Source organism: Diceros bicornis, chromosome 37 (genome assembly GCF_020826845.1).
Source record: "Diceros bicornis minor isolate mBicDic1 chromosome 37, mDicBic1.mat.cur, whole genome shotgun sequence".
Classification (NCBI taxonomy): Eukaryota; Metazoa; Chordata; class Mammalia; order Perissodactyla; family Rhinocerotidae; genus Diceros; species Diceros bicornis.
Window position 1 is genome coordinate 28,029,004 of NC_080776.1, and position 28,000 is coordinate 28,057,003.

Genomic DNA, 28,000 nt, shown 5'->3' on the forward strand with positions numbered 1-28,000 from the left:
GCCGTGTCCCCTACCCCGTGGTGCCCCCTCTGCCCTGGGGTTTGCTCCTCGTACACTGGCTCTTCTCGTGCGTCTGGCGGCACTCTTGCAGCAGCCCTTCATGGGCTGTGTTTCGAATGTCAGAATCTCTGGGGTGCTTACTCTCCCCATCCTGTTCCGCTCTTTTTTAAGTAATTCTTACTGGTTTGCTTTTGAATGAGCTTTCAAAACGTAGTCCAGCTCCCCGGAAAAACAGGAGGTGGTGTTGAGTGTGTAACTGAATCCCTGTGCTCAGAGATTCAAGACTCGTCCTGGCAGCCAGACAACCTTGGTGCTGAGCCTTTGTGCTGGGACTGCACAAGGATCAAATCCTACCACGTGTGCCAGACCCCTTTAGCTTTGCCCATTTCTGCACTTGCACATGGATGACAGCGAGCCCTGCAGAACAGGGGCAGAGAGCTGGAGATAGCTGTGGTCTTGGACCTGCCCTGTCCCCGCCCTGCCGCCCACCGTGCGTCTTTGGCCGCCTTCTGCAGAGTTCTACTGAGTCACTGTATTTTCTGAAACCCCTGACCTCCTGCAGGCAGGAGCCTCCTGGCACGCTGCAGGCACTCAGCAATCTGAGGTGATGCAGTGGGTCCAACATAAGCTGATTGAAGGAGTTCCTCGTTTGCGTGCCATGCCCAGCTAGCACCCAGACATGGCACGGTCCTGTGTAGCTTCCTGAAGAGTGACCCAGCCAGTGCTCATGGCTGGTGGGATGCTGGGTGTGGAAGTGGTGGGGGCCAGGCCCTCAGGGAGTCAGAGCCCAGGGCCGGAGTGCTTCCGAATCAGTAGAGTCGCTGGCTGTGTGCTTTTGTGTGTGTTTCTGGGTTTTGTTTTATTTTACTGAGACATTTTTTACCTTTCCCTTAAACCTTGGGAGGACTTGTAATCAGAATCCCAGGAATGCAGCAGAAAATCTAAAAAGAGAGTCCTCAATCAGAAATGGGCAGAGAGGAAGGAAATGAACTTTTATCAGGGGCTGTCAGCCAACTTCCAAGTGTGTCCCTTTTGATTTTAGAAAACCTGCCAATTGGTTTGATTAAACATACTTCAGCAAGCAGTGCAAGCTTTAACAAACTTCATTTTCTCCGCAATCTTATTCCTCTGTTAAATCTTAAAACTCTGTGGACTTTGCAAAGATAGTACTCATGCTTAGGCATGAGCGATGTGTGTTGGAAAGTTAATATCTGCTGGGCCTTTTTAGAACAGAGGATCAGGGCACACACGCTGAAAATGCTGTGTTGTCTCTGCATGGAACCATGATGCCTGCTGCACAGCGGGCACTCGGCGTGCCCAGATGCTGTCCTCCATTTAAAGGCCAAGTGCTGCTCTGCTCTCCTCCATCAGCTCTCGTTTCCAGGCAGGTGCCAGAGCCCCTCTCCCTCAGCACCCAGGCTTTCCTCTCTGCCTTCCTCCTGGTGGCCTCTTCCCAGAGGGTCCTCCAGGAGCGTGGGCTTGGGGCCTGACAGCAACACCCCTGCCAGCTCCACTTGTGCCTGGCAGTTTCTTACCCTCACCAAGCATCAGGTTCCTCATCCCTAAACGAAGAAAGAAATACTGTTTTAAGGATTACTCGGTATCGTATGTTTCCTTGAGATAAGCGCTAAGTAAACATTGCTACAATTCTTAGCCCTTCTCAAAGCCCATTTCAGATGCCCCAGGCAGCCCCCTAGAGCCCCGGGCCTCCCTCTGCCTTGAGGTAGGAAGGGAGAACACTTCTCAGAACACGTGCTTCTTACTGGGGTCCTTGTAGATGGAGATCTGGGAGCTAGGGCTTGGGGGCTGCCAGAACCAGTTTCAAATCCCAGTGATAATGAGAAGAGGTGGTTGTGAGGATTCTGTGTGTAAACGAAACCAGAGTCTGGCCTGGGTGGGCTACAGGAATTGGGCAGGTGTCACTGTCCCCCTTAGATGCTCCTATTCTGTGAAGGCAGAGAGGGTAGCTCACCTCGCAGCTTTAAGCTCAGCACCCAGACACTATGTGCATGTCATGCAATCACTGTTGAACTGAGGTAATCCCGGAAAAATTTTATTTCCTTATTTTAGAACAAACTCACAATGTTGGATGTTGCATCAAATAGAATCAAAAAGATTGAAAACATCAGCCATCTAACAGAGCTGCAGGAATTCTGGGTAAGTTTACACACTGGGATTGATGACAGTTCAGCTGAACTGGTCGCGCTGAGTCAAGTGTCATGTGCCTGACGGCGAGGGGCTCTAGCCCTGTAAGTCTTGGCACAGAGTGGGACTGGGCTGGGCGCTGCTGTAGCAGTCATATTCAGTCATATTGCTGTTGTCCTTGCCGCCTCGGCATCACCGCAGGGCCTGTTAAAAATGCAGGGTCTTGGGCCCCACCGTGCCCCAGATGCAGACTGAATCAAAGTCGGCATTTTAACAAGATTCTGGGTGATTGCAGAGCACATGAAAGGATGAGACCCTAGAATTGCCATGTGACTAAGGGTTTCCAAACCCAGCCCAGGGGCCCATGCATTCAGTGCAGACATGTCCTGGCACCACAGGAGGAAGTGTGGGATGGGTTTCCGCAGTCAGCCATGCTGGAGCTGGCCTTGTATTTGTCTCATGGTGGAGGTGTGGTTTTCAGAAGGAGTATTGCAGAGGCAGTAGGAAGAGAAGCAGGATGTAAGAAGTCTGGAGACTCCTCTGAAGGGGTTGCAACATCACCAAGTTGAGTCCTCAGTGTCAGGATTCCATTAGGGCATTCTCATGAGGTTATTGCCTGTCCCCGAGCTCATGGCCCTTGCTGGGATCGTTGCACACGCTTCACCCTGTGACACTGTGAAGTGGATGTGGTCCACGATGTGTTCAGTCTGATCCGAGATTCGTGCTCAGTCTGGGGCGTGATTCTTCCTCGTCTAGCCATGCTGCTGATCCTGCCTACATCCTGTATGTTTTCCTTTCCTCGTCTTAAAAGAGCATCCAAGTTTCCTTAGAACACAGTGGCCCACTGTGAAAATGTCCCTTGCCCCTTACTAATAGCACTGGGTCTTTGGTAGTATCAGGATGTGGTGCCAGAGGAAGTCTGGGAAGACCAGAACCAGAATTTGAAAGGTGGTAAAAGTGTCCCGGGCCGGAGGAGACAACAAGCCACCCTGAGCCCAGTAGGTCGAGTGTACAGCCCATTCTTGAGGGAGGGTGTGGCTGGTGGTAGGCTAGTTGGATTGGAGCAAAGGGATTTGGCTCTGAAGAGGCCAGGAAACCAGGTAGAAACCAGACGACAAGAATAAGGAGTACAGAGTCCCCTGGCCGACAGGAAAGGGGCCCCTGGCAGAAAATTTAGGGAGAGGGTTTTGGAAACCAGCTAATACTGAAGCAGTGTGTCTGAAATGTGTGATTCGTTCTGCATGCCCTGCCTAGGGATGGGGCCTGAGACATGGGGTGCCGAGCCCATGGGTGGGGGCCCGACTATCAGGGAGGCAGGCAGGCTGGCAGTCACTGGAGGCTGAATCACACCCGACCCTATAACACACCGAGGAATCCTGTTTCTTAGACTACCGGACAAAAACAGTAAAAACAGGCAGAGTTTGCATGGTGCTTTATGGTGTCTAGACTGCTTACCATTCAGACCTAATGATCACAACAACCCTCTGCAGCAAGTGGTAATACCCCATTTCACAGCTGAGGAATTGGGTTCCAGGAGGGGAAGCTGCAAACTAGGAACTCTCAAACTCTGTTCTGTGCTCATATCACATGTGAGATGTACTTAGCTACTAGCTAGTCTCTGAGGGAGGAGTAAAACACCAGTCTTAATAAATTTTTAATAACCCAAATTCTGTATTTACTGATTTTCTTTCTATTTGTTCTGCCACTTACTGAGAGAAAAATGTTAACATCTCCCAACCGTAGTTGTGGATTTGTCTGTTTCTCCTTTCAGGTCCATCAGTTTTTGTGTCTTGTATTGTGAAGGTTTTTATTAGGTGCAGATGCATTTGGGATTGTAATGTCTTCTTGATGAATTATGCTTTTATCATATGAATCATCATGTCACTCTTTATCCTTGTCCTGCAAATCTACCTGTCTGTTAACACAGCCACTCCATCTAGCTCATGATTAGTGTTTTCATGGATATCTTTCTCCATCCCTTTACTCTTAACCTGTGTCTGTATAACAGTTAAAAAGTGTTTCTTGTAGACAATACATAGATTTTGCTTTTTTAATCCAGTCTGACAATCTCTGCTTTTTAAGTGGAGTGTTTATTCTGCTTACATTTAATGCAATTTCATTTAATTGCATTAAATGTAAGCAACCCAACCTTAAATTGGGTTTAAGCCGACCATCTTGCTATTTGTTTTTTATTTGTGGGTTTTATTTGGGTTTAAGTCGACCATCTTGCTATTTGTTTTTTATTTGTCCCATCTGTTCTTTGTTCCTGTTTCTCTCTTATTTTGCCTTCTTTTTGGATTGAGAAAAAAAATTTTGTTTGATTTTCTGTTTATCTCCACTATTGACATATTTGCTTATACATATTCTGTTTTATTTTTTTAGCAATTACTCTACAAATTACAAAGTGTATTTTTAATTTATCACGATCTGCCTTCAAATAGTATTATACCACTTCACATATAATGTGAGACCCTTACAACAATACATTCCTCTCTCCGCCAGCTAATGTTGTCATACGTTTTACTTTTAAATATGTTATAAACCCCATGATACATTGTTATATCAATTATCTTTTAAAGAAATTTAAAAAAAAAAAACACACTTATTTTACCATTTCTGGCATTCTTTATTCTTTTGTGTAGTTTCCATTTGGTATGTCCCTTCCATCTGAAGAATTTTAACATATTTTGTTGTGCAGCCTGCTATAAACCAATCCTTTCAGCTTTGATTTGCCTGAAAATATCTCTTTATTTTGCCTTCATTTTTGAAGGACAGCATTACAGATATACAATTCTAGTTTGGCAGTTTCTTGGGGTTTTTGTCTTAAAGCACTTTTAAAATGTTGTTCCATTGTGCTCTGGTTTGCATTGTGTCTGGTGAGAAGTCATGAGTCATTCTTATCTTTGTTCCTGTGTGTATGTGTGTCTTTTTCCTCTCACTGCTTTTTTATATGTTCTTTTTATCACAGTTATTTTTTTGCAACTTGAATATGATGTGCTAGTGCTGACGTTCATCGAGCTCTTTGGATCTTTGAATTTATAGTTTTCATCAAATGTGGAAAACTTATGGAAATTATTTCCTCAAAAGTTTTTTCCATTCCTCTTTCCCCCAATTTCTTTCTGAAACTCCAGTTATACATATGTTGTCCATTGGTTGGCAGTTAGACCATTGAGACTGGGCGTTCCCCGCCCACCCGGCTTTCATCTTGTGGGCTTCCCTTTGTATGTTTTCTATTCCTAAATCTCCAAGGTCATGGTCTTTTCTTCTGTAATATCCATCCTCTGTTAAGCCCATGTAGTGAATTTTTTATTTCGGATGTTGTATTTTTCAACTCTAAAAGAATATTTGGGGGGTTTTTTTGTAGATTCTATTTCTCTCCTCATTATGTTCATGTTTCCTTAAATCTTTCCTCCTTCACTTGACTAGTGATGTTTTATTAGGTGCTGGGCATTATGATGTTAAATTGCTGAGTATCTGGATTTTTGTTGTTTTCCTTTAAAGTGTATAGTCATGCATCACTTAACGACACCCGTTCTGAGAAATGCATCGTTAGGCAATTTTGTCATTGTGTGAACATCAGAGAGTATACTTACACAAACTGAGATGGTAGAACCTACTACACACCTAGGCTACGTGATACTAATCTTATGGGACCACTGTCGTATATGCGGTCCAGTGTTGACTGAAATGTTGTTATGCAGCACATGACTGTATTGGACTTGTTATTTGGCAGACAATTAAGTCACTGCTTGATCCTTTTGAGGCTTGTTTTAAGCTTTATTAGCATGAGTCTGGGAAGCCTGTCTTCTGAGGCTAGGCTGTGACCCTTCTTGGGTCTCTAGTGAATGTCCTGGGTATTTAACAAGGTCTCTCACACTGGTTGGTGAGAACACAAACATGTCCCTTCCCTGCGTGAGCCCTGGTCGTTGTTCAGATTGTGGCTTCCTGGCAATTGTTCTTTGACCTGTCTTGTAGGGTTTCACTCTGCCTTTCACAGTGTAGTTTTCAGTCCAAGATTCAAGGAGACACCTGTGAATTTCTGAAGCTTTTTTCCTGCATAGCTCACCCTTCTCCAAAAATTCCAGCTGCCTCTGCCTTCCCAAACTACATTCACCACATCAATTCGGTGTGGCCACCAGGCTCTGCTTGGGTTCCTCTCCCAGTGGTCCAGAAAGTGCCTCCAGACAGAAGGCCAAGATGAGCATGGAGCTCGCCTCATTTGTTTCCCTTCTCTCAGGAATCACTGTCCTGTGTAGCCTATTGTCCAATGTTTGAAAATAGTTGTTTCTTATATATTTGTCCTGTTTTCTAGCTGTTTATGACAAAAAAGGCAAGTCCAGCACCAGTTACTCCATCATGGCTTGAAGTGGAAGTCCTGTTTATTTAGTTAGTTTTATTTTTGTGTGTCTGTCACCCCCTGTAGAATGTAAGCCTCATGAGGGCAGAGGAGTTTGTGTGCTGGCCCCTGTTATCTCACCAGGCCCTAGAAAAGTGCTTGATGCATACTTGGGTGAGTGAGAGGAAGGAACATCCTAAAGGAAGGTTGGTCAGTTGGGTAGAGGTCAGCTGTAGATAACACTGGAAAGCGTGCTTGTATAAATGTATCAGATGAAGGTTGATATCATATGAAAAACGGCTCATATGAAGGCGCCATTGGAAAACAGGGGGTGGAGAATGAACAGGCAAGTCACAGAAGAAGAAGTAACAGTTGCTTGTAAATACAAGAAACATTTTCTGTCTCATTAATTTTTTAAAATACACTGAAACAATGAGGTGCAGTATTCTGGTGGTCAGGTTGACAGACTTTTGTAGAAGGCAGTTGCAGCCAGTCTGTGAGATGACAGGCACTCTCAGGACTGCTGGCATGACTGTGGGTAGTGCAAGTATCTGTGGGGTATTCAGAGTCTTGATATTTTCACATCTCAGATCCTAACAGAATGATGAGAAATTCAGACAAAGATTTATGTACAAAAATATATAAACATCAAGATTTGTTTTTTTTTAAATGGAAATAGCTTTGTTGTATTTTCTCATGATAAAAGTCTGCTCATTGTAAAAAAGAAAAAGATCAGATTACAAAAAAAACAGGCAAACCTGTGTCTTTTCCTTGGTTTTCTGTCTTTAGTGTCAGTTTAGAAAAGATTATAAACCCAAAGCTCATAAAAACATTTACCTGATTTTATTCCAGAGCTTTATGTTTTCATTTTTTGTAAATATATCTTTTCCTCAACTTAGGGAATAATAAATTATGATTTGCCCTTATGATGAAATATTATGCCACCCTGTAAAATGAGGCCTTCAAATGATGTTTGTAAGGGAAATTTAATTACAGAAAATTCCTCTTGAGCAAGTGTTAATGAAAAAAAGGAAAATGCAATGTATTTTTGGTGAGATCCAGTTGTTCTTAAACTCACTGCGTGTGGGCACACACCCATGCAGAAAAAAAGACTAGAAGGAAATATGCAGAAATGAGAAGCCCTCATCTCTGAATTGTAAAAGTCTACTTGATTTTTCTTTTTCTCTTTATACTCTTTGGTTCTTATAAATTTTCTAAAATAAGCGTGTATTTCTTTTGTAATTGGAAAAAAAGTTTAGAAAAGTATGTTCTGAAAGAACAAGAAGTAAAACTTACATGCAGTATCAACCCTGTTAAAATCGATATGCTTGCGAAAAAGGCTGGAAGAAAATATGACAAAATATTAACGGTGGTTTTCCTTGTGTGGCAAGATTTTGCATGATTTGTATTTTTTATCTTATACTTTGCTATATTTCCCAATTTTCGGCAATGAGCATTTTTATCAGGGTAAAGAAATGGAAAAGACAGACGTGTTTTTGCACATGTGTTTGAATGGAGGCTGAGGTCAGATTGCGAAGGGCTGCAAGCTACTGAAGAATGTGCCGTGGCTCACGAGAGCCTTGGGGGCCCGCAGAGACCAGGGCCCTGGCAAAGCTGCCGCGCTACGCTCCTGACAGGCTGCCTACGTGGACTGAGGCAGTTGCAGCAGGATCAGAAAGAAGGGAATGAGTTCAAGAGAAACGTTGTGGGAGAATCAGCAGAAATCCGTGGTCAACTGAGGGAGAGGTAAAGGTCACAACGGAGTTTCCAGCAAGGAGACCAGTGAAGTTGGGTGCCACTGGCCAGACGGCTGTGCAGGAAGGCAGCAGCCGAGTCGGGAGCCGTCTTGATAGCTTTCTCTTCACCCGTTTTACAGCTCACAAAAATCAGCGTGGACAAATTCCAAATAAATAATATTTAGTATTTAGTATAGTATTTCCCAGAATAAATAAATACATATATACATATATCAAATGTATAAACAAGAACATATGCCTATTTCCTTGGTTTTCGCAAAGAGAATCTACTAGAAGCCAACGTGAATGGTTACCTGTGGGGCATGAGGGCTTTAGATGGGCAGGGGGATGGAATGAGACTTCTCTGAATACACCTTTTTGCATAGTTTTGGCTTTTGAAAATGCTTTACCCATTAAGAAAAAAATTTTAACCTACAATTGAAAATGAACTGTGAAACAAATGACCCTAACTAGTATTTCAGATTGGTACGAAAACCACACAAAGGAAAGAATTATTGTAAGTGACTTTGAAAACAGTACTCTGACTGAATGGCCTTTGTGAGAGAGATTCTTTTTTTTGTGAGGAAGAGCAGCCCTGAGCTAACATCCAATGCTGATCCTCCTCTTTTTCTGCCAAGGAAGATTGGCCCTGAGCTAACATCTGTGCCCATCTTCCTCTACTTTATATGGGACACTACCACAGCATGGCGTGACAAGCAGTGCGTCGATGCACACCCGGGATCCAAACCCACAAACCCCGGGCTGCCGAAGCCGAGCACGTGCACTTAACCACTTGAGCCACCAGGCCAGCCCCTGTGCGAGATATTCTAAGGACGAAAATAATTCCAAAAGAATCTTGAACTTCACTCAGTAGTTTTATTAGTGCTAATGTTGATATTATAATTTTGAAACTATTTTAAACGTCTTATAGGATAAATGAATATACTAATGTGAGTAGGATCCTAGCTAACATTCCATGTACAAGAAAATAGATACAAATATGAAATCAAATAAGTTAAGAAAAAAACCGTAATGTTCAATTTGGATTTGAAGCTAGTTTTAGGCATGAAGGAGTAGTGGCCATCAGTCTTACCATCCCTCCATGAACTACTATACTAATGGCCAAGCATACACAGAAACTGTTTTCAGGTGGTGGGCCTTGAGAGAAGGGAAACACATGAGGTGGGCATCACGTTCACCCTGGTTCTCTGCCGAGGGGCACTTTGCACAAAGCAGCTGCCTCCCTGGGCAGGGGCAGCAGAGAGTGGAGTTTGCAGGGCAGGCTCCTGGTAGGGAGGTAGTGGCACAGAGACGGAGTTCTTGGAACCAGCCGAGGGATAACGTGCACGTGTACAGAGCAGGACTCAGCAAGGCCTGGCAGAGGACAGCTGTGGGGACTGCAAGCCAGATGGAGATTCCAGAAGCCAGACAATGCTTGGAGACGCTGGCATTTTGACCTGCCAGAGTGGAGGGACTATATCGAACTGCGGATATTCCATCGACACGCTGGCGCAGCCTCACATCAAGAGTGGAGAAGGCACTCTCTCAAAGCCTATGACCAAGCCTCCACAGGACAAAGAAGCTCTGCTAGAACAACGCTTTTTAAAGGAAGACAGCAAAATGCAGACTCTCAACAGTGTAGCATCCACAGTATCCAGTAATAAAACATTACTGGGTGTACAAGGAAGCAGGAAAATGTGACCCCTGACAAAGAGAAAAAAGTATCATAGAATCATAGCGATTAGACAATTGCTAACGTGGCCCCCACAGTGCTCCCCACCTCCTGGCCGTCACGCCTGTATGTAAGCCCCTCCCCGTGAACGTGCATTGGCCATATTGACTCATTTCCAACCAACAGAATCAGCAGAAGTGACAGAATTTCACCTCTATGGTGGGGGTATGAAAAGAGTGGCTTCTGTCTTGGAGGCTCTCTTGCTCGCTCTCTCTTGAATCCCTAGCTTTATATGAAGTAATAGACACCTTTGACACCAGCAACATACAAGATACACATCCCCTTTGTTGAAATGTCATACAGATTTTCAAAATTAAGTGCTTTTGACATTCTACCAGTTGTGTTTGAAACATTTCTTGAGAATTCTCCCACACCTCTGTTTTGTTTAAAATGTTACTGAGTTTGGGGGGAAGTAACTGTATATTTTTTATATAAATATTAGCCAAAAACCCGTTGTAGTGGGAAATACATACATCCTATGAAGTTTGGGTATTGAAAACCACCATACTCGGGCCGGCCCGGTGGCTTAGCGGTTAAGTGCGCACGCTCCGCTGCTGGCGGCCCAGGTTCGGATCCCGGGCGCGCACCGACGCACCGCTTCTCCAGCCATGCTGAGGCCGCGTCCCACATACAGCAACTAGGAGGATGTGCAGCTATGACATACAACAATCTCTGGGGCTTTGGGGGGAAAAATAAATAAATAAAATCTTTAAAAAAAAAATAAAACCACCATACAATCTGCTAGGGAAACGTCAGTGAAGGAGACGTTCTTTAGCAGAATTCCAGTAGTTGATTCAGGCAGGGATCATCATTGGATGCTGAAATCATTGATGAGCTGGATATTTGCACGTGTGCCAAGTATCATCCCTCAGAGAATTTGCTAATTGCGAAGGGAAAGTGTGCTGCCTAGAGTCATCAGGGGTCCCCAACTTATCCACATGATCAGACTTAGCATCCCCAATAGTGGGACAGTCTGATAACTCTGTGTCCCCCAAACTGATTCATCTGTAAAGCATTCTTGCCAAAAATGTTTGATTTAACCAAGCATTTAGACCTAACTTCAAGTTTACAGGAGATATAGGGGCTAAAAGAACAGGCTAAGTGACACCCTGAGGAAACAAGCAGATAAACGCAGAGTGAGAGGCATTCCACAGGACAATTAACTGGATTCTTTGAAGGGTCAATTGCATTTAACGGAAAGAAAATATGAGAAGGAGGTGGGAAATGTTCAGATTAGAAGAGACTAAAACTTGTACCTCCTAGGGAGATACTCTTTAAGAAAATGAATGTACCTGGAAGGTCACACTCCAAACCATGCTCCTTTACATTCCAGTTGTGAAGGACTCAAAAAGAGAAACATATAAGGCCATCTTTTTTTCCTCAGTGAGTGTAACATCTTTGCCCCTGCCTGGAATGTCTATGGAGACAATACAGTGAATGCTTTTGAATTCCATTTTGCAAAAAATACAAAGATAAGAATCTCTAAAAGTTTTCTGTATCAAAGACATAATTTACAGTGTACCATTGGTGGTGAGTAAAATTCTCAGTTCCACGTTTACTAAATCCTGGAGAAAACATTGGAAATGCTATGATGTATGAGACAAGAAGCACACAGTGTGTGACAGATACAAATAAATGTATATATTGAAAAAGAAGAGGAAATGGGAGCTACATGATTTCCTAGCCAGAGCTGAAAGCCTGAGTCAGCCACTAGTGCTATTATGAAGAGGGCTTTAAATAGACTACTGCAAAAAAATCTGATTTCTTCTAAACAATGTAATATTGCTACTTGTATTAAATGGGTGTACTTTTTGTGTGTTTTAAGGTAAAAGTGTTTGAGGTATGTGCATCATTTTAGTGATTCTCTGCTCAGCAAGCTCCTTCTATTAACTGACCAGCTGCAGTCACAGCCGTGTGGACAGAGTGCTTCCCCTTTAGGTCTAATGGTGCACACTTTGAATTGGCCGTATGAGCAGCTCAAGTTGCACAAGTGTGGTGTGATAGATTCACACCTCATAGAATAATATTTAAGAATTTGTCCTAAAATAGCTATTCTCTGTTATCCCTTCCAGTGGAGGCCCTCACTCAGGCTGACTGCATAGTGCTGTTCTGAGTTTCAGGTCCCTCGAGATTCAGCTCTCAGGAGCAGGCTTCAGTCCTTCCACAAGGGCTGAGCTCTGAGTTTTGGAAATCTAGACTTTCCAAAACAGGTGGCACACTAGGCCCACAAGAAGTTCTGTGAAAATAGGGTTCCTTAAACAGGTGAGTGTGGGAAACTCTGCATTGCATGTTCATCTCCGGGAGATTTCGTAATGCATAGTAAGTTATTAAAGACAGTCTGGCTGTGACAGTGGAACTGGTACCAGACTAGCCCTCCTGCCATAAACGGACACAAAGATATGAGACAACCCTGTTTTGGCCTTGCACAACAGACAGCACAAGACTGCAGCCCCTGAGAGCAGGGCAGTTTGAAAAAGTGAGCCCATGATTGCCTTGCTCTCTGCCTCGGAACAGTTTCCCAAGCAGAACATGGCAGTACTGTTGAGCTGTAGAAGCAGAGATCAAAGTTTATGGCAGCTGGAGTCTTTAAGATAAGACATTGGAGAGAGGGGGTAGCTGTGCGGAGAAGGGGCCCCAGAAGTTCCTGGGGGGATCCCCTGTTGGTCCACAGCTGAGGGTTGGGCAGTCTGGGCACAAGAGCACCGCCACTCATGGCTCACCCGATAGCTATGCTGGGGGAGAGCAGAGCTGCACCCCCACCCAAATAGAGATCTTACCAACGCCCTTGGCATCCAGCTAGACACCAAAAAGACCATGCCCTAGGGGTAGGGACCACAGGCTCAGATGTGACCTCCTCCAAACCCACCGTAATAAAGCCTAAAATGTAGCTCACCAGTATCTCCAGAGGAGGCAGTTTGGGGGTTGGTTCCCACCAAGTGAGAGGGGCCTGTACTTTCTGCAGACCTGCCCTGAAAAAGTGTGAAACCAAGCCTGCGCAGCTTGAAGGTGATCAGCCAGTATTTGAGTTGCCTATTAGAACAAAAGAATCAGCCCTCTCCAGAGAATCCCGTCTCTACAACATGTTATCCACAATGTCCTGTGTTCAATCCAAAATCACTAGATATACAAATAGGAAAATGTGATCCATATTCAAGAAAAAGAAGACATAAGAAACCAAGCTCTAGGTTCTTAGTCACAATTTCCTTATGTCTCTGGACCTGGAGGTGTGTGGTGGTCTCTTGCTCCTCGTTACCACCCTCAGACTGTTCTCCCCTCCTCCCTAAAGCCCTCCCTCTGCACGACTGCTGGTTTGTGTGCTCACTCCACTCCCAGGCTGTCATCCTCTTCCTTCCCTGAAGGCACCAGTGCTCAACTCGCTCCCTCCCACTTGGTCCTGTGCCAGTTCTTGCTGTTCAGTATCCACGTGTGTGATCTTTCCAGTGACCTGGTGTCTGGCTTCCTTGACCACCTCATCTTCAAGAAAATCATAGTTATGTCCTCCACCATTGCTTCCTCAGATACCCACCCCATGACCTGGTCCTAAGTCTTGTTATTACCAATACACGCAACCCCTCCCAAACAGTTCCAAGCACCCCTCTCTCCAGCCACCAGTGTGGTCCTCCCTGCTCACCCCCTCTGTCACCTTCAGCAGCTTTCTGCCCCATCGGGACCTGCGGCATGACCCTGCCACTCTCTTGCTGTGTCTTGCCTTCTCATGTGCTCACCCCTCCTTCCCTCTCTTAGATCCTGGGGGCACTGTTAGCATCACTCCCCTGCCCTGCCTTCCTCTGGTAGACTCACCTGAAGAACTCCACGCAGCCGCGTGTAACGGAAAGAACAAAAAGGTGCTGGCTGGGACCGCCCCAGTGTATTAACTTAACCCTCATATGAGGCCTTAGTGCTGCCCCCCAGGTCTTCCTGCATTTTCATCTGAGCCCGTCTGCTCTTCTCCCGTGGGTTGGTTTCCTCCATCCTCAACAACCCTTTCCTCACCCTCAACTGATGTCCTTGCTGAAGAGAGTTCCCCACTCCCACCCCCATGCCCACAGCCTCACCTTGTCTGTGCCCTCCCCTCTGCGTTCAAGGACATCCCTCCAGCAGTTGCCCCCTCTCTCCCCTACATCTCAGTCTCTTCCTTGCTAGAAAATCATTTCCATCAGCACACGAACATGCTGCAGTGTCTCCCATCCTCGAAGCCCTCCCTCGGCCTCAGCTCCCCACCCCTACCACCACCTCTGTCTCTGCTCTCCTTTACAGCCCCGACTCCTCAGAAGATGCTCTAGCCTGGCTGTCCGTTTCCTCACCTCCACCCTCTTTCTTGGACACCCCCATCCAGCTCTCTCGCCGTTGCTCAGGAGTGGCCTGCAGCCACCCGCCACCCTCATTCCGACTGTCGGTGCCTGTGCCACACCTTGTCTTTCACGTATTTTGAATATCACTCTACCAGCAGACGTATGGCCAGATTTCATCTCTCGTCTTACTCTTTCCTCTCAGTAGACAACATTTGATCACTGTTCTTCCTGAAATACTGTCCTCATTTAGCTTCCAGATGTCACTCTCTTGGTATGTCCACACCTGACCTCGAGAGCCTCTCTCCTCAAGCTCTCCTCCGTTTTGTTCAATCTCAGTAAACGTTAACTCCAGCCTTCTAGTTGTTCAGGTCCAAAATCTTCGCACCTTCCTTTATTTCTCCCCTTCTCTTATGTTCCAGTCCAACATCTGGCCTCTACCTTCAAAATCTATCTAGAATCCAACCTCTTCCTGCCTCTGCTGCTACCACCTTGACACAAGCCACTGTCGTCCTTACCTGCACCATTAAAATAGCTACCTCATCTGCAGCCCTGCAGAATACTCACCACATAAGAGAGTGGTCCTGTTAAAACATAAAAGTAGCTGAGGGCTCCCATCTCACTTAGGAGTCAAAGTCCGAAAGTATCACTCTCTGCCTCCTGCCCACCCTCTCCCCACCCTGCCCACGGTCATCATCACCCCCACCCATTTTGTTTCATGCTGAATCCCCAGCACATAAACAGAGCCGGATACATAGCAGGTTCTCAAGTGCTTGTTCAGTGAGTCAATGTAGAAGAAATGGTTGTTCCAGATGCTAAGCCACCGTGTGCGGGTTTCAGAGCCAGCTGTGAGGTGATGTCACAAAACTCCTACCTACAACCGTAACCTCAGCATCGATGTTGGGAGACTCTTTCACGGAGACTTAATCAAGTGCTCACTCAAACCCTTCCATAGTGTTCCCAGCAAGTGGCCATTGATGGGTTCCTCAAATGCCTCCACTTCCTTCCCGTCCCACGTGGGGACAGTTCTTGTCATAACTTCTCTGTGCGTGGAGTTGAAATCTGTCACCCTGTAACTTGCGCCCATGGTGGGTTCGCAGAGCACAAGTGGATCCTCTCCTTCAGGAGGAGCCTCCTGTTCTTTCCACCCAGTGTTTACATGGCAGCTCTGAGGCCTGGCATCTGTTAAATAAAGCATGATGTCTAGAACGGGTGATTGGAAGTGGGGGTCAGACCGGCAGAATATGAGCTAGTCTGGCACCCCCTTGTTAGTGATTAATGAGTTCACAGCAGCTTTCCAGCTTGCCCCTCATTTGAAGTCCCTGTCATCCCAAACCCCCATGGGCAGTGCTGTGCCAAGCCGACTGTACCTCTCTTCCCAGCGCCGTGGTATGTGACGTCACGTTGGTGGCATGAAATCAGCCACGGTGGGGTATTTACACCACAGAAGATGGCAGACACTACAGATCAGGGCTTTTCCATTTCTGTGGGAGCTGGTTGCTGACGATTTGCCAGCGCACTGCTGCCTGGAGTCGTGGTGGTGATGGTCCTATGTGCCCGTCCTCAGCCCTCTCACCTTCACACTTTGCTCAGGCAGTTGAGTGTATCTTGCGTTCACAGAGGTGGTTCTATTGTCTGTTTTCGCTCATCCCTCTGCCATATTCTTGGGAAACTAATAGAAACCAGGGTGGCTTCTCTCTCAGAGCCTCCCGCCCTGCCCACAGCAGAGGGGCCATGAGCAGCCGCTAGACAGACGTGTGGACTGAGCGGCATCGTGTGCAGACGCTGTGACGGGCATGCTGAACCTGGAGTCCCTTCCTGCTCTCATCCTGACGATGGTTTGAAAAGTAAGGTAACTCTTCCTGGCTGAGGCGGATCCCCTCCAGGATGGTGAAATCTCACCTGCTTTGAGCCTACAACTCAGACCTCTGAGACTTTCTCCTGAAGTTTTACATCCTAAGGACATTGCATTGGCAGTATGAAATCAGCCGTGGTGGGGACATTTACACCGCAGAAACCAGCAACGGGGCATCCTAGTGGAACAAGCCATAGCAGCAACTTACGGGAGAGCCATGAGTTTTAGATGGAGTGACCTCTGATCTGCTGACCATGTTACAATCGGAGGACGCAATCCAGCCTTAGGAACAATTACTGAGAATGAATCTGTAGGAAATACAACTGAACCTACTTTAACATTTGCCTGGAGAAGGGGGTCAGTGTTGTCATCAGCATTGCTTCTCTTTTCTCTGCTGATCGCAGTTTGGATTTGCCCCTGTCATGGTGACGTGGCCAGGTCCTGGGCGTGAACAGGTACATTCCACTCAGGATACCACTGCAAGATGGCCAGGATGTACCAAGAGGTGATGGAAGGTTCCATGAGGTGCCAGGGAAGGCTGCATACCAGTCACACTGTCTTCTGAGTGGGGAGGACTAGAGAGCCTCTGTGGCCTCCTCCAGATGTGAGGGGGGTAGTTGAGGGGAGGCTCGGGCTATTCTGTTCTAAAGGCTTTTCTAATGCTTGTGTGTATGCATGTGTGCGCACGTGTGTGTCCTCCCAGATGAACGACAATCTCCTCGAGAGCTGGAGTGACCTTGATGAGCTGAAGGGAGCCAAGAGCCTGGAGACGGTGTACCTGGAGCGGAACCCCCTGCAGAAGGACCCCCAGTATCGGCGGAAGATCATGCTGGCCCTCCCCACCGTGCGGCAGATCGACGCCACCTTCGTCAGGTTCTGAATCCTGCTCCTCACCTGGTCCCTCTTCAGCAGACCTTCCCAGCCATGGTTTTTTAATCCACCCGTTGCTCCTGAAATCGTCGCTATAGCAACAGTCACAAACCCAATGGCAATAAAAAGGCACTGAGTGGTAACTGCCACGTGTGACGCCTGCTCACCACTTTGGGATGCCGTTCCTCTTACCTCCTGCACACGGTGTTCCTAGTAATCGTCGATGGTCACTGTGCCACACATTGTCCGTTTCTGGGTTTCTTCCTCTCAGAGGGAGGTCACGGCCATCACCTGAGAAGGGTGACACGGTGGGTCTGAGAGCTTTAAAACATCCACGTGCTGCCCGGGTGGGCAGTCAGGGGCAATTCCAGCCGGCCCTCAAGGCCAAGAGCTTTGTAGTCTTTTAGACCAATTGATGCCATTTAAAAAAAAAATTATATGTATTAGAAAGCAGACAAACCAATGAGTGGGTAAAGAGTGACTCCGCCCTGTGTCCTGGGACCCTCAGAGCTCTCTTAAAGAGCAGTGGCCGTGTGCCAGGCCTCTGCCAACTGCTGCCCGGGCATGCCCAGCCAGTCCCACTCAGTCCTCTGAGGCTGATGTTGCCCTTGTGGTAGAGGGGGAATGCTTCCCACGCACGCGGCTGCATTGTGTGCCAACAGAACAGGAGCCCACCCGAGTCTCTCTTCAGAGTCTTTCTCCAAAGAGCTTACCTCTTGGCCACTTATAATATTGCCTCCCATGCTTACCCCATCATTGTGTCAGCTTGTTTTTTATAGAATTTACATCAGTAGTCACCCGGGGTCTGAATTTAATGCTACAAGGACCTTGTCTTCTCTCGGGCTCTCAGATTTTCCCCTCCGCAGAGTAAGGACTGAATCCTGGTCACCAAGGGTCCCTTCTACCTCTAAGGTTCTAGAGCTGCGCTGTCCAGTATGGGAGCCACCTGCTGCCACATGTGGCTGCTTCAGTTCTAATTTAAATTTGTTAAAATGAAACAAAATAAATTCAGTTCCTTGGTCACGTTGGCCACATTCCAAGCGCTCAATAGCCACGTCTCGCTGGGGGCAGCCCCTTCCACCACCACAGAAAGCTCTGCCGGCCAGCACCACTCTAGCTCCTGTGGAATGGCACTGGACAGGCTACACTGGGAGCCAGGCAGTGCATGTGGGAGGGCTCCAGGCGACGGGGCGGTCAGCTGCCAGGGAAGCTGTAGACATGGCAGTGGTTGGCCTGAGGGTTAAGGTCATGTCCAGTTCCTGACTCGAATCTTCACCAAAATAAATTCTGTGACCTGAGTCTGTGAGCGTCTACCTATTGAAAAGCAAACTCTTGATGAGGAATGCACAGTTAGGTAGGGCGTGGCCCCAGAAAGAGCTTTTGGACCATGTCCCTAGAATTCTGCCCTTGGCCGAACACCATCCATGTCTGAGAACAAAAGAAAGACATTTTTAGATACAAAGATGCATGATTTGGGTGCCCTTGCTGAAAAAGTTATTCTGAGGAGTCTTCCACCAAACAAAAAAATGAATCCAAATAAAGAACTGAAGAAAGGGAAAGATATGGTTTAGAAGCAGCAGCAGCAGGAAGCACTAGAACCAGCAGAACTTGGTTTAAAAGGGTGTGTTTGTCGTGGCTGTGGAGCTCTTTGCAAATGCTGAGGCAGAATTCTTGACAAGGCACAGAATGTACCTCGACAAAAACAGCTAGTGATCTGAAGCGCAAGGCTATTGTTGTCTTCACCTGGGAGGTAGGAAGTAGAAGTGAGGATTGCACACGTTTTCACCTTGGTGTAGAGGAAAGGGAGAAACAGCTTATAAAGAAATTTTATGGGAAAATGTAAGTTTAGGGTCACCACTAATAGAAAAATGTCACAAAACATCCACCACTCAAGTAGGAGAAAACGCACCAAATAGCGTCAAGCAGAGAGGATAGTGAGGAGAGGGGCTCAAGGAGCAGCACAGGCCGAAGCTCCGCAGGTGGCCCCCGGGGGCCGGGGACAGGAGGTGCCCGAGGTAGAGGTGAGACTCTCAGAATGGTCACAGATCAAAACCCAGCATCTGTTTTTTAACAGACATTTTAAAAATTGTTTTTAAAATGTTGAAGGGATGGGAAAAGCTGTGCTAAATCCAGCACAATCCTAATCAAAATGCTATCTGATTTTTTGAGAAACTCATAAACTCAAATTTATGTGGAAGCAAAAAGCTCCACATTGAGCCTTGAAACTTCGAACAGGTTCGGTCAACTCTGAAAAAGAGTCAAGAGGGGCAATTTCCTGCAGATTCTGAAAGCTGCAAACCCACAGTAAAGACAGTGTGGAGGCCAGTCAGCTCCGGCAGACCCTTGGACAGAGACTTGGTGGCTGGAAAGCTGGCCCACGGGTCGAGGAGGAGTGGATGGTCTCCTAGACAGTGGTGGGCACAGTAGCACACTGGGGGAGAAAAGCACCAGACCCTACCTAACATCATCTGCAGGGGGGCTCCTGGGGATTAGAACCCCGGTGAGAAAGGGAAAATAGAAAGTTAGCGGGAAAATCTATGTGAGCGAGAAGTGGAGAAGAGCAGCTTCAAACCCCAAAGCACAACCATAACCATAAGACGAGATTTTGATGGATTTGTTTATGTAAGAGTAAAAATTCCTATAGAACAAAACACCATGAATAGACCACAGAGAGCAGATAAAGAGACGTTTGCAGTGGGTAAAACTGGCAAGGGCCCAGTGCCGAGACGTAAGGGACTCTCACAAATGAAAGAAAATGACAGGAACCCAGATAGGAACAGGCTGAGGACAAGAGCAGGCAGTTCAGAGAGGCCAGAGGGCCAAGCAGCCACACTGTGGGCCACACAGTGTCCCCAGTGTGGTCATCAGAGAAGTGCAAACCAGAACACGGAGCCATCACTATGCACCCACTGGAAATCAGGTAATTAGAAACTAGCTCATAGTGCGGGTGGGGGGTGGTCCAGGGGACAGGGAGTGGACTGGGGCAGCCAAAGTGTCCACATTGGGAGCTGCCCCCTCCTGTCCAGTAGTGCAGGCCCTGGGCACAGTGGTGGCCGAGTCCAGGCAGAGAGACCCCCACGTGTGCCCTGAGCCTCAAAAAGAGCCGGCAGCCCCACACACCTGAGCTGGGCCTGTGGCTGCGGTAACTGCTGTCCAACTGGAAGCGGCCATGGTGTCCACCCTGGGAAACCAAACAGGCCACAGCCATGTGAACTGCATGTGCATTATAGAAGGGCGTGCTGGCTCTCCCAGAATGTGTGGAAATAGGAGCATTCTTTCAGCCAGGGCAGGGAGGATGAGGGGATAAAGCCAAGCCAGACGGTGGCCTCCCAGGAACCCCTGAGGAGAGGGCTGCCAGGAGCCACCCTCTGAGCCTGAAACCACCCACAAGCAAAGACAAAGCATAGGACGTTCGTTTTGAGAGAGAGAAGGGCGGGGGAGGGAGGGAGGAAAGAAGCCAGCAGGGGTGGCAGTATTAATAATAAGATGAGGGGGGCCGGCCCCGGGGGAGGAGCTGTTAAGTTCACGTGCTCTGCTTCAGCGGCCCGGGGTTCGCAGGTTCAGATCCCAGGCGCAGACCGACGCACCGCTTGTCAGGCCATGCTGTGGCGGCGTCCCATATAAAGTAGAGGAAGATGGGCATGGATGTTAGCCCAGGGCCAGTCTTCCTCAGCAAAAAGAGGAGAATTGGCAACAGATGTCAGCTCAAGGCTAATCTTCCTCAAAAAATAAAATAATAATAATAGAATCAGGGAAGGAGCGGCTTCAGCAGGGAAATTCCTCTTTCCTCAGCAGGTGCTTGGCACCTCTTCTGTGCCTTCCCTCCTTTAGGTATTTGGGATACGTGAGTGAACAGATTCTCAAAATCCCTGCCCCTGTAAACTTCAGGAACAGTGGAGCATAGCTTAAACCATAACCATAAGACAGTTACTTGGTTAGAAGGTGATTCGTGCTTTGGAAGAAAGCGCAGCATTTTGGACAGGCTCACTGAGGAATTACTTAACAGCAGGAGTGGGCTAGGGTGGGGAGGAAGCCACCGAGGGGCAGCAGCCACAGGCAGAGCCTCCGGGAAGGGGAGGCAGCGAGAGAAGGTGAGGGAGGCCTGCAAACAGCCTGGGGAGGCTGTGGAGAGTCCCAGGTGGGCTGCAGGGGAGATGGAGAGGTGAGGGAGGAGCACAGGGGCTGCTGTGGGGAATCAGGGGGGCCGTCCTGTTGGGGGAGGTGCTGCTGTGCAGAGCTGCAGAAGACCACGGAGAGGGGTCCCAGAGGAGGGTCAGGCCAGCCAAGGGACAGACAGGCAGACATGCTGGACCCAGGGCGTAGGCTGGAGGAACAGAAGTGCCATATGGGGCAAGAGGCAAGCAGAGAGGATGGACGGTGAGCAGGCTAGATGGCCACCTGGAGGAGGGTACTCGCTCTGAGCAGAGAGAAGGTTTGAGGGAGAGGTGGAATCAGGGGAGGGACCTGGGGGCAGGTGGGGGGTCTGGGGGGCAAGAGAGGGTTCTTGGGGGCCAGAGTGAGTCCTGGGGGGTAAAGGAGTGTGGTGGGGGGCAAGGGAGGGTTTTGGGGGGCAGGAGTGAGTCCTGGGGGCAGGGGAGAGTCCTGGGGGACAGGGAGCATGTCAAGCAAGTGGAGTAGCACAGTAGGGCACAGGAAGACAGAACCATCCATGGCCCAGCCCTCAGGCCATGTGCAGGGCAGGTGAATGTCAGGAAGACAAAGGAGTCACCCAGCTGGCAGTCACTAGAGGGGCCATTCACCCCAGGGATTTTGTTCAGACCAGCAGTGTGCCCACCCCCAGGAATGAGGTGCATTGGTTCAAAACAATCCAATGGGTCTGCTCCCTTTCCAGACTGCCTCATGGCCAGGGGTGGCCTGAGACTCATGCTTAGCCGATAACACCTGCTTTCCTGAGAAAAAGGGCAGGTGCAGCTGGCATGGTGTCTTGAATGTGGATTTGATGGCTGGACCTGCTGCAGCCATCCTGCAACCACGAGGCAAGGGCTTTGGCCCTGAATTCCTGGAGCCACTGAACCCACCCAGTTGCCACCATCTCCCCATTTCTTGTGAGGTGAGGAAGATCTCTTTTGTTAAGCCATGGTAGTTAGAGGCTTTTTTCTTTTTTTCACTTTTACCAAATTTATTTCTAAATGTTACATAAATGGATATAAAAAGTTAGAGTCAAATAAACCTGGAGTAGCAGATCCTGGGCCTGTGTTCTTCCTAGTGCCTGGGACCCAACAAGACACCTGTACGGGTTGTAGCTTCCTTCTTTAATTTTTTAAAACTGCAAAAGTTATGCAACTTGAAAAAATTTGAAACCAATTGTATAAAGTAACAGTTAGAAGCTATACTGAGGGTGAGTACCCTTTTAGGTGTTCTGTGTACCGATGTCCCTCTGGGGCCACCAGAGCTGCTTTGCCACCAAGAGCGGTGAGCCAGGAGACTCTGAGAGTTGACCTCTTGCTGGGATGGTCCTTTGCAGTGACTGACCAGAGCAGAATGTGACGTTGCCTCAGGCGGGGAAGACTCAGAGGCCCCGTGGGATCAGGCTGAGGCCATCCTCTGCCAGCGTTACTCCTCTCCCCGCCCGCCTCCCACTCCTTTCCTGGTCTCTGGAGCATTCCACAATCCAGTCCTTGCACAGGAACCCATCTCGGGGTCTGCGTGGGGAGAGCTTGGCCTCAGACAGAGACCTCTGTGCAGACGCCAACAGGCCCAGGGCTGAGGAGGAAAAGGAGGGCTGGGATGCCTCCTCCCTCCAGTGAGCAGGGCCCCACCCCCCTTCCCAGATGTGCCCTGAGGTGATGTGATTGGCCTGAGGTCACACCCAGGAAGTGGCAGAGCTGGCTCTGCAACCTGGGTCTCCTGGGTCCCCTGATGTCTCCAGACCAGGGACACCACCAGGCAGGGATGATACCAGCCCGCCCCTGTGGCCGCCCCTGCCAAATTCCACCTCTCCCTAAGCCTCCACAGCAGCAGCCCCATAGTCCATGTGGGCCCTGAAATCCCTAAGCAAATAGGAGGAGAGAGATGGGCCGTGGCATTGGCTGGAGAGGACAGTGGTATTTGCATGCGGGGTGTGTGAAGGCTCTAGGAAAATGGGCTGCCTCTGTTTGCAGACTTGGAGCCCCACACCCGATTTTCAAACAAAGGCAGATCCTGTTCCAGGAGCCAGGGAGACCTTGCCCTGGCCAGCCGTGCCAGGCACCTCTCCTGCCTGCTTCCGGGCCCATTTGCCAGACGGGGAGAGGGCACTCGAGTCGCCATCACCACCTGGGCAAGGCCATGAGGACAGGGTCCTCCCAGTTCTCTGTCCACGGGGCTGGCTCAGACTCAGCTGCCCAGACGAGGCTCATGCCGGGAGCTTGGCCATGACCTCGGAGGCCTCTTCTGGAAGCCGCTGTGCCAGGTGGGAACCTGTTCTACGATGTGTGGGCCACTGGGAGGAAGTTGGGGAGATGGACTCCAGGGAGGCTGGGTGAACTCCCCCAGCCCATCAGGGCTCCAAGTGCCGTGAACTGCGGGTGGGAGCTCCAGGGTTCCCCTTGGTGCCCCAGAGGCCTGGCATGGTGTCTGCTGCAGGCCCTGGAGGGATAAGAGGAGCCCAGTGCTCGGTGTGGCTTTGGGCAGGGCACCCCCAACCCTAGGGAACCTCAGTTTTCCCACCCGCCCAATAACCACACTATGGAGCAGGTCACTTCTGGGGCCTCTGTGGTTGGAGCATCCTCTGTTCATCCCTTCTGCACAGAGCACCACCTGCTCACCACAGCGGGGCCTTCAGCAGCATGGGAGGGACGGGGGGAGGGGGTTGCCGTCTGGCTGACTTAAAACTCTCAAAGACTTTCCTCCAGGAACGCCCATGACCCACACCAGCTCAGAACCACGCTGGGGTGCCACGATGCCGTGAATCCTAGCTCTGGGGCATTTGGAGCCTGGCGGGGGCTCAGGAGGTGTGGGCTCATATCTCTGCCTCTCTGGGCCTCAGGCTACCTGGACTAGATGAGCTATCCCCTCCAGCCTCCTGTGGTTCCTCCACCTTCACACCCTCCCAGCCTCCGTGGTCCTTGGGACATCCCTCAGGGCTGCATTGGTTCTGCTGGGGCACACAGCCAGCCTCAGCTCAAATCCCACCCACTTCCGGGCCATAGATCTCCTCTCGCTCTTTGCCCCACTTTGCCACCCCATCCACTGGAAGAGTGGTGTCTGTCCCCACAGAGGGATCCAGAGGCCAGGTGTGAAAGACACAGGGTCAGTGTGGCCACGCCGGCCTCCCCAACAGGCCTAGGACCCCCCGGAGGAGCCAAGACCCTGTCTCCATCTATCAAAGGGTATTATCTATTCCCCTGCAGGCGAGCAGGAGAAAGGGGGGTCTGCACTCCAAGCCCACCCCTCTTGGCCTCCTCGGGCCCCGCTGCCCCCACAGGGGTGAGGGGGAGGTAGACACTCACTGGACAGGTGGACAGATGGACAGCTGCTGGGCCAGGCCTCCCTCCCTCACTCCTGGGCTCCAGCTGCTGGGCTCCTCCTAGAGCCAGAGGCCAGTCTGGGGGAATCTTCATGTGCCCCCAGGTTGGACAGCTCGGTCTGGCCCTGGCCACTGCTCCAAGCCCATGTCCTCACCTGTCACGTGGGCTCACTGCAGGCTGTATGGGGGTATGGGGACTGGGTCTCATGTGCCCCCTCTCTTACCCCCCATCCCTGCCCTGGTCCTGGTGGGGTGCAGGAACGGGATGCTGCGGAGGCGGGCCCGGGAGGAGGACAGTGCCGTCCTGATCGACATGGCCCCCGGGGCAGAGAAGGGGGACTCCTACGGGAGCACAGCCAATACCTTAGAGGTAACACTCAGGACTGTCCCCAGCCCTGGGGACAGGAGGCCCGGCGAGCCATCCACTTGCCTCTCCCTGCCTGGGCCTGAGCCCCCCACCCCAGGATGGACTTGGGGATCCGGTAGACGATGGCCCCACCCTGGGCCCCAAGCCTTTGGGGGATGGATACAGTGCCCATTGGGTTTTCCAGGAGCCCTCGTCCACTGCGTAAGGCTCCTGCACCCTCACGCTGCGTTGGTGACAGGAAGAGGGAGACGTCCTTAATGCCCACAGTCAGGTCACCGCCTAGCCTGCGAGATGTGCAGAAACCCCTCGGGACAGGCCAGACAAGGACAAGCCAGACAAAGCCAGGCCCACTAGCAATGAAGGGAAGAAAGGGGGACGCAGGGCTATGCACCGCTACGATACCGTGTGTTGAAGTTTAAAACAGAAATGCTGCTTCTTCAAATGTTGTGGAGTAGGATGCACTGGTGTGTGCTGAGTCCCGGAGGTGTGAAGGTGGCCCGGAGGCAGTGAAGGGGAGGAAGACTGTCCTCTACCCACTCTGGGTTCTTTCTGGCTGGGCTACAAATTAAATTGACGTGAGACCAAATAGCAGGAGAAAATCAAACAAAGCTTTGTACCATGTATACGTGGGAGAAACCAGGGAAACTGAGTTTCTTGACAAATGGCGGAGGGTTTCACCTTAAATAGCATATTCAGACAAAGGAGGATGTTGGGGGTGGGGGAGTCAGCTATGGGCGATGACCAGAAAGTACAATAAACAAGCGTATACAGATTTAAGTCCTCGCCGTCCGCACTGATAAGAGTTTCTAGAGACAAGGCCATCCCCCCTTCTTCCTGGTGCAGACAGGGAGATACCTTTACAAATGTAGATTTCTCTTACAAATGTAAATGTTTGGTCTTAGCAAGGACCCTCCCAGTCTGTCAATAAAATAACCAAGGTCAAAAAAAGGACATATTTTGAAGTGGCCAATTTTGATCTCCCACAGCAGCAAACTCCGCCAGCAGTGCCGCAGGGGAGCAGTGGGTCTTCAGCTTTATCCACAATGTCTGATTGCCTAAAAATGTAAAACCAAGCACATCAATGGGGAACAGTTGTTGGTCTGGGAGGTAGAATGTGGGAGCCTCTCCGTTGTGTCTGGTTCTCTTCTGCATTTCACAGTTTATCAGCACACAGAGTGGCAGGAAAGGATGCACACCACCTGAAGGGGAGAGATGCATTTGAGAATTAGAGTCAGGGTTTGGGATAGGGCAGAGTCAGGGTCGGGGTCGGGGTCATGGTTGAGTTAGTGTAGGGTTAGGTTTTGGATGAGGCGAGGTCAGGGTCAGCGCTATGGTAAAGGTTGAGGTTACTGATAGGGTTTAGGTTAAGGTTAGAGTTAAGATCAAAGTTAGTGATGGGATTGGGGTTAGGGTCACCCTGGGGCCGGGTTAGTATAGATGCCTTTTATAAAGGGCTCCTGTCACCTGGAACTTCTGGAAACCCAGAAGCATACCACCCACTGGGCGCCATGACCACCAATGGCCTGTCTGCAGGGCCACTTAGGGGGCAGTCTGGCTCCCCTCTAGCCCCCGCGTCCTGTCGGTGCTACCCGCAACCTGATGCTGGCCCCCAGCCGAGGCTAGGTGCTCAGAGGCCCAGGGGTGCCCTCGAGGTGGGGGCGCTGGAGGGCACATGGGGGTGGCCCGCCCTCTGGATATGCCCCTTTGCACACAGCGGTCATTCTTCTGTGTCCCTCGTGGTCTGGGGTGGGGTGGGGGCCAGGTGGGGGCAACTCACCACGGTCAAATGCTGCCTTTTCTCTTCCTTTCCTTCCAGCCGGGTGGACACCAGGCGGCCACTTGCAGGGTGGGGAGCCCTGCCAAGCCCCGAATCGGTGAGCCTCTCCCAGTATCTGCCAGCTATGCCCATGTTGGTCCTGGGGGTGGGGACGCAGATGTGGTGCCTATGGTGGCAGCAGGAGGACAGCGGCCTGGGTCACCATCCTCAGTAACCAGGCCACCCCTCCCTGCCCATCACTAACTCTGGTGCCAATTGCTGTGCTGGGGGTGGGATTAGGGCCTCATGGTGAGCAGAACACAGCCAGGGAGACAACAGGGAAGGGGGTTCCTGGAGAGGGCTCTGAAAGGTGGAGGGAGCGGCCCCTCCCTGCTGCTCTGGCCTCAGGACAAACTCAGAGTCATCGCAGACTCTTATTTCTTGCACCTGTCACCTTTGCTACCTTCAAAATGTATCAGATCCACTTCTCCTCACCCTCCACCCCCACTGCTCCTGTCTGCCCGGAGCCACCAACCTCTCCCCAGAGGACTGCACCAGCGCCCACCTGGCTCCCAGTGCCCGCCTGCCCATCCTGCTCTCCATGCAGCACCAGAAAGACCCTTGTTAAAAGCAGATGCCCTGGGCCGGCCCGGTGGCTTAGCAGTTAAGTGCGCGTGCTCCGCTACTGGCGGCCCAGGTTCGGACCCCGGGCGCGCACCGACGCACCGCTTCTCCGGCCATGCTGAGGCCCCGTTCCACATACAGCAACTAGAAGGATGTGCAGCTATGACATACAACTATCTACTGGGGAGATTTGGGGAAGAAAAGAAAAGGAGGAGGATTGGCAATGGATGTTAGCCCAGAGCCGGTCTTCCTCAGCAAAAAGGGGAGGATTAGCACGGATGTTAGCTCAGGGCTGATCTCCCTCACAAAAAAAAAAAAAAAGAAAAAGCAGATCCCCTAACGTCACACCCATTAGGATGGCTACTATTCAACAACAACAACAAACCAGAAAATAACAAGTGTTGGCAAGGATGTGGAGAAACTGGAACCCTGTGCATGGCTGGGGGAATGTGAAATGGTGCAGCTGCCGTGGAAAACAGTAGGAAGGTTCCTCAAAAAATTAAACATAGAATTACCATATGATCCAGCAATTCCACTTCAGGGGATACAGTCATGCGCCACATAATGGCAGACCACATATGCGACAGTGGTTCCATGAGATGAGTACCATGTACCCTGTGTGTAATAGGCTGTACCATCGAGGTTTGTGTAAGTGCACTCTATGATGTTCGCACAACAACAGAGTCACCTAACAACACATTTCTCAAAACATGTCCCTGTTGTTAAGCGACACGTGACTGTATACCAAAAAGAACTGATGATGAACATTTGGGTTCTTTCCATTTCTTTGGCTGTTGTGAATGAACATTCATGTACAAGATT

At 49.6% G+C, this 28,000-nt stretch overlaps 2 protein-coding genes across 4 annotated transcripts in view; both read left to right on the top strand.

Annotated features, from left to right (window-relative positions):
- The window catches only part of PPP1R7 (protein phosphatase 1 regulatory subunit 7), a 32,426-nt gene extending 14,440 nt beyond the window's left edge, over nt 1-17,986 (top strand). For all 3 annotated transcript variants that reach the window (XM_058533364.1, XM_058533366.1, XM_058533367.1), the window contains 2 exons: nt 2,071-2,157; nt 16,797-17,986. In XM_058533364.1, the coding sequence (XP_058389347.1) occupies nt 2,071-2,157; nt 16,797-16,973 (264 nt within the window). In that variant the 3' untranslated portion in view covers nt 16,974-17,986. The remainder of the gene's footprint in view (nt 1-2,070; nt 2,158-16,796) is intronic.
- A 5,062-nt stretch (nt 17,987-23,048) lies between these two features.
- The window catches only part of ANO7 (anoctamin 7), a 33,990-nt gene continuing 29,038 nt past the window's right edge, over nt 23,049-28,000 (top strand). The window contains exons 1-3 of the mRNA XM_058533371.1: nt 23,049-23,375; nt 24,690-24,801; nt 26,615-26,672. Of these exons, the coding sequence (XP_058389354.1) occupies nt 23,065-23,375; nt 24,690-24,801; nt 26,615-26,672 (481 nt within the window). The 5' untranslated portion in view covers nt 23,049-23,064. The remainder of the gene's footprint in view (nt 23,376-24,689; nt 24,802-26,614; nt 26,673-28,000) is intronic.